At 38.0% G+C, this 6,615-nt stretch overlaps 1 protein-coding gene across 1 annotated transcript; it reads right to left on the bottom strand.

Moving 5' to 3' along the window:
* Positions 1–379: 379 nt before the first annotated feature.
* On the bottom strand, positions 380–1,365 carry LOC146503455 (vomeronasal type-2 receptor 26-like). Its single transcript, XM_085131206.1, has one exon. The coding sequence runs from the start codon at positions 1,363–1,365 to the stop codon at positions 436–438; it is 930 nt and encodes a 309-aa protein (XP_084987332.1). The 3' UTR covers positions 380–435.
* Positions 1,366–6,615: the final 5,250 nt, after the last annotated feature.

Below are 6,615 nucleotides of genomic sequence, written 5' to 3'. Positions count from 1 at the left end.
CCGTGCTTATATATTTTAACTGGATTAATTTGATTTCATGAATGTTCAGAATACAGAGATTTGTTGGAAGATGTAATTGAACACTAATTATTGTACATTTATGGGAACAATATTGTTTTTTTTCCCTATTAAATAAAGTAAAAAATCAGTGCCTTTAAATTGAGGTTAAATTTCAATACATCATGGAGTCAATACTACTTATATGCAAAGTATGTAAGTTTCACTATGATTACTTTGTATTTCAACTACATATTGAAAAAAAAAAGAAGAAAGCCGCCTGCAAGACATAATTTTGTACATTTGCAGTCCTGTAACATCAGCACAGAGATTTAAAAGGAATATTATCTTATTTATGTGTATCATTTTATTTATTTGTTTTTCTGTCTGCATGAAAAATACATAATTACTTCTTCTTTCTATTGAAATAGACTTTTTTTATGACCCAATGCCACGACCCATAACAGCTTTCTTTGTGTTCATCTCTGGTCTCAACAGGATTATGTAACATTTGGGTCCAAACAGTGTGATCAAGAGTCCAAAACTTGAAGCCAAGATGGCAAATACCTCCACTGCATCTGCAAGTTTTCCTGGTGAACTGATATAAGCAGGAACAAAGGCCACCCACACAGCACAGAAGATCAGCATGCTGAATGTGATGAGCTTGGCCTCATTAAAACTATCAGGGAGATTCCTCACCAGGAATGCAATTAGAAAACTGAGGAAAGCCAGCACACCAATATAGCCCAATAACACTGCAAAACCAACAGTGGACCCAACTGCACACTCATAAATGATCTTATCATTGTGGTATAAGGTGTTCTTATGTGGAGCTGGAGAGGAAGAGACAAGCCAGGCAGTGCAGATGGCTGCCTGAATAGATGTAAGGCACAGAACTGTTCCTCTCTGTTGCATAGCACCAAACCACTTCAGACTGGTTCCCCCTCCTGGCTTGGTGGCTTTGAACACAGCCAGAACAACCATGGTTTTTACCAGGATGCATGAGACACACAGCACAAAGCTGATCCCAAATGCTGCATGTCTGAGTTGGCATGTCCAAAGCCTGGGTCGTCCAATGAACAGCAGTGAACACAGGAAACACAACTTAAGTGACAGCAATAGCTGGAAACTAAGTTCTGAATTGTTGGCACGCACTATGGGTGTTCTGCGATGGTAGATGAAGATCCCTAGAACAACAGCACATACAAATGTGCCCAGTAATGAGGTTGCTGTCAAGCAAATACCCAGAGGCTCATGGTAGGAGAGAAACTCTGTCTGCTTTGGAATACAGTGGTCACGCTTGGGGTTTGACCAAAAATCCTCTGGACAACTCGTACACTCTAGGGAGTCTGATACAAAAGGGAACATTGGTGAAATGCATATTATTTTTCATAATAATGAAATTAAATATGTCATGCAGAAAGAATAATACGTACCGCTCGTGTTAGTGATTTTTCCTTCAGAGCAAGGAATGCAATCAAAGCAGCACATGGGTTCCCCCTTCCTTCTCACCATGTGGGTACCAGGAGGACAGCTCTCACTACATACTGATCGAGGTGGCTACATTAAAAAAAAATTACATCTTACATCTTACAATGTTATTTTACTTTTGTCACATGTACAGTATAAGTCTACAAAAACTATATATAACCTTTTTGGATTCAAAATTCCAGAATATTTTGTCTTCATCAAGTATGAGTTCTTCACCTTTGAAAGTTGACCTCTTTACCTCACCCACATTCTTAACTTTAGTGCTTCCATCAGGGAGCCACAACCAGTTCATCACATCGTAAATTGGTAATGCATCGCCATTCTCATCAAATGACACTTGATCACCAAATGAAGTGGTGAAGTTCACCCTTTCCAAGTGATAAACAAGCTGTTACAAAGGAATGTATATGAAATTCATTAGTTTTGTGTGGAACTGCTACTTAATAATCAAATAAGATCTATTATACTTGTATATATGAACTCATTACATTCTGACTCAAAATCAAACAAGTCACTTCACTAAAAATTTTGTATATTTATATATGTTAATTATTATTATTAATTAATTAAAGACATTAAACATTACTTTCAGTCCTGAGTACAGAAAATTCATTTAGCTATTTTCAGCAGAGTTTTTCTCATGGCACTGTACTGAATCCTGCAGTGTAAATTCTGTTCTGAAAGTAATTATAGAGTAAAAGGATTAGGTCATCGGTGGAGTGTAAACTGATATCACACCTGCCATGGTTCCAGTGTGTGTAATGTGGCACAGCTGTCCCCACTGAAAGACCCTCTTCCTGGCTTGCACTGCAGCATATCATCAAGGGAATACGCCAGAGCATAAACAGCTTTGTACACATTGTACTCAGGCCGGAGGTTGGAAATTTCCAAGAATTCAGTGTCTGCATTTTCTAGATCTTCCTTTCCAGTGCATATTGCTCCTCCACCTTCCACCCAACCTGTTGGAGGTGGTGCAAATCTGCACTGAAATGTAAATTCCCAAAACTGAGTAACCTGAAATATATTTAAAACAGTTTGTCACAAATAATGAAAATATATTATGAAAATATATAATTCTTGCAAGTACACACAGTAAAGGGTTCCCTCACCATACTTCTTCCGTAGCTAGTGCTGTGGGGTAGATTGGGACGTACTTGTAACAGGAATTCCCTGAGCCCTTGTATTTCTCCTCGACGAATTGCAATACCCAGTGTACCACCCAGGTATGGCATAAGTTGAGGTATTTGTAGAACAGCAGCTGCTGTCCAGGCTTCACTGGCCATCCACTGCAACCCTTTTAAATTGTGTGCCACTACCTGTGATTTGTATTACAACAAATTTATAAAGTGAAATTGTAAGTTGCAGATATATTAATGGCATTACAATGACAGTAAAGTAATTGCTTATCTCCTAGACTAGCTTTAGAGGATTATTTATATGTACTTGTTCAAAGATATTATACATGATTTTTGTAACTTGTAAAAACAAAATTGTTTTAAAATCCAAACCTCTTCCATAAGATTGATCATATGACTCTCATGCGCAAAGACAATGACCACACGAGCTGTGGATTTTTTAATCACATCCACTATCCTCCTTATTTCATCTGTGTCTTTGTCCCAGGGCAAAACTTCAACATAGGCCAGGCAACCTTCACCTGACAGACTCAGCTCAGATTGAAAGGCTCTGGCTGCGTGAAGTCCATAATCATCATCACTGATAAGCAGACCTGCCCAACTCCAGCCAAAGTGTTTTAGGATCTGAATAATAGCACGTACCTAAGTGAATATAGATTAAATTCATTTACTTATATCAGTATTTGGTCATCACCACTAACAGCAATTTAGCTATGTTCTCTATACAAGAACAAAACAGAATATAGCTGTATATACACAAAATATGATTTTAATATGTTTATGTCATTATGTATTATTTTGTTAAATGGGAATTTTCTTCTTGAAAATCACTTTAGTCTTTCTATTTTAATTTTTCTGATATATTTTCACCTGGAAAGCATCACTTGGGATCGTCCTAAAGAAGGATGGATACTTTTGACGGTCACTCAGGCAGGAACATGTGGCAAAATAACTCACCTGTGAAAGATACAGGCTGAATACTTTAGAACTACTAAAAGCCTTTGTTTTCTTTAGCTTTGTCAGTTGTTTTTGCAATGTGTTTTTACAAGTGACATTAAATTTGCAATAAAATCTAAATAATAGAAGAACTATTACATAGATGAGTAGAAAACTTACCATTGGCACTCTGTACAAACCTAAGACAGTGGAAATAGCAATAGAACGTGTAGAGGAAGAATCACCAACAATCCCTATGACTGGAGGATTTCCAGCACATTTATTATTTAATATAATTTTCTCCTCTTGACCACTGGCTAATGACAGTGCTGCACGGAATCCTATTCCAAGTTCAAGGCAGTTGTCATAAAGAGTGTATCCCAGAGTCACATTAGGTAGCAGGTTGGAGTTTCGGTTGATTTCATCAATAGCAAAGGCCATGGTTTGTGCCTGCCTAAATCCTAAGACATCAAAACTAAGAAACAAGAAAGATTACTATTAAAAATATTGCAAACTTGGAAAACATATTACAAAGATTCTGTAAATGCTGACTAAATAACTTAATAGAAGTAATTATAGTAATATTTAATGAAAAATAAATAAAGAATATGAATTACTACTACAATCTTTTAACATTAGTATTTTTTAAGTGTAATTTAGAGATATAAATTACACTACTCATATTTCCCTTCCATTGATTTCACTGTTTGTTTGTTTTTTGTTCTTCTTTTTTTTTGTTCACCAGATATACATCCCAGACCTACCCATGGCAAACAGGCTGCTGTGACTGTGAGGTAAAAGACAGGTCCTGAATGCTTGAAAAAAAGTGGACTTGAAATAGTCCTCCTAAAATCACATCTCCAGTCTTGTGCATTCCATTCAAATGAAACTTTCCAAGTAACTGACAGGAGGAGGGAAACAGAGAAGAACATGAAGCACAAGAAAAGGAATACACCAAAATAAGTAAGAAAAAAATAGTTAGCAAATATGACCACATGACAGCTTCCTGATTCCTGAGCCTAGTGATTAGGTTTTATTGCTTTGCTATTCCTTTTTATTTGCATGCAGTGTTGGTAATTCTTTCACACCACCCATTAGGGAAATTGAAAGAGTAGGGGCAGGGCCTAAAATACATTTCAGTTGAGATTGCTTTTGTATGGCAGACTTAGGCAATACTGTGAAAAAATTAGGTCTCAAACGAACTGAGTTTACTTTTTGTATGTTGTTACTATCAAGTTTTACATACAAAGGAAACAGTAAAAACTCCAACAATCATATGACCCCATATAACCAAGTGCTTTGGTGACACTGGGAAGGAAAAACTACCTTTTAACATGAAAAAGCCTCCAGCAGAACCAGGCTCAGGGAAGGGCAGCCATCTGTTATGACTGACAAAGACACACTGTGGAAGAGAGCTAGGGAGTTAATAGCAACTAATAATTAAAAGCAGAGAGCTGTATAAACACATAGCAAATAAAAAAGATGACTGAAGAAGAAGTACTCAGTACATCCTGGGAATTCCCCAGCAGCCTACACTTATTGCAGCATAACCAACGGAGCATTCAGGGTCTTCTGGTCCAGCTCTAACTATATGCTTTATCAAAAGCATAGGCTCATTTTATAGGCTCGGGGTACAGCTGAACCTGTCTAGCCTTCAGATTTGAGACGTAACAAAGTACAAATACTTAGTTACTGTACTTAGTACAATTTTCAGGTATCTGTATGTGGCGGAGGTGTGGTCTCTGGCTCAGCTGAAAGGACGGGTCAGTGCAGTGAGCTCAAGGGGCGGTGCCAGGGAGGCTGGAGGGACAGGTGGAGATGATCAAATGAGGTTTTTCCTTCTTATAGTGAGGTGTGTGCAGCCAGCTGAAAAGTTGGTTGTTGTGGGTGCTGAACCTTGAAAGTTATGTGTGCAAAATCAATAAAAACTTGAAGAATGGTGTGTTGGGTCCTGGTACTTTACACTGTACTTTACTTGAGTAGTTTTTCTGACTACTTTTACTCCTTACATTTTTAAACAAATGTCTGTACTTTCTAATCCTTACATTTTTAAAAAAGGCTCATTACTTTTAATATGACGCATTTCAGTCGAGTTATTTCATCACTGTGAGTCTTGATACATCAAACTGTTCTGAGCCTAAACAGTAAAACATGAATGGCACTCCCATTTGTTTATCACCATAGGATGTTGCATAAAAAGAGATAATGTGCACCAAAGCCAGTTGTGAAAAGTGGGACTGTGTTCTTTTGTTTGTTTGTTTGTTTTTGCCACAATACTGGAATGACTGCAGGTGTCCATAAGTTGTAAGTTCAGCATCTAGCTAGCCCTACTGAAGAGGAGTGAGCATAAAGAGGGTTACTTTTTTAAGTGGGAGGTTATTTCAAATGCAGCATTTCTATCAGCACAACAAACATCAGCAAACATACAAACTGTGTGCAGTCTGTCTCACAGTGTATTGCTAAAATTCCAGCTGCTGTATTTCACAGGGAAAGAAAGAGAGCTAACTTCACTCAGAGAGGGAGAAAGACGAATAAGAAAGACAGGACAGTAGCAGAAAAAGAGAAGTTAGATTTAAAAATAAGAACTGCTCAGTGGTATTTGATAAACTGGAAATTTGAAGCATCCATGCAAGTTCTCATGTTTTTAAATCAGTTATTTGGCCTGTGTCACGGCCAGGTGGCCGGATTGCAGTGTGGTCCCAAGTGCAAGACACAATAATGGAGGCAAAATAGGATTTTACACATTTTTTTTCTTTACAATGACATGAATCAGTGAGCACAGGAACTGCCATGGGGAGTGTCTGTGCGTAATGGCAAGCCTCAGAGGACAAAGGCACTGAAACAAAGGAGAGGGAGATTACTGATCTGAGCAATTTGGAACAAGGGAGAGCAATACTGGTGTGGACTGTGGCTTACTTGGGTTTGCACACGATTGAGTTAGGAGAAGGGGGTCTTTCCAAATGAATGTCCGGGCAAATGCAATATCCAACCTAAGTTCCATTTTGTTAGCAGAGCCATTGGACAGGAGGACAGGCAGGCAAAGTTGGTGAGTAGT

This window comes from Neolamprologus multifasciatus, chromosome 14 (genome assembly GCF_963576455.1).
Source record: "Neolamprologus multifasciatus chromosome 14, fNeoMul1.2, whole genome shotgun sequence".
NCBI classification, from domain to species: domain Eukaryota; kingdom Metazoa; phylum Chordata; class Actinopteri; order Cichliformes; family Cichlidae; genus Neolamprologus; species Neolamprologus multifasciatus.
Note: the sequence above shows the minus strand (reverse complement) of the source record. Positions and strands in the feature narration are given on the sequence as shown.

Excerpts from the sequence above, each read along its gene's own strand:
- LOC146503455 (XM_085131206.1), bottom strand. The coding sequence starts at position 1,365 with ATGTTCCCTTTTGTATCAGACTCCCTAGAGTGTACGAGTTGTCCAGAG.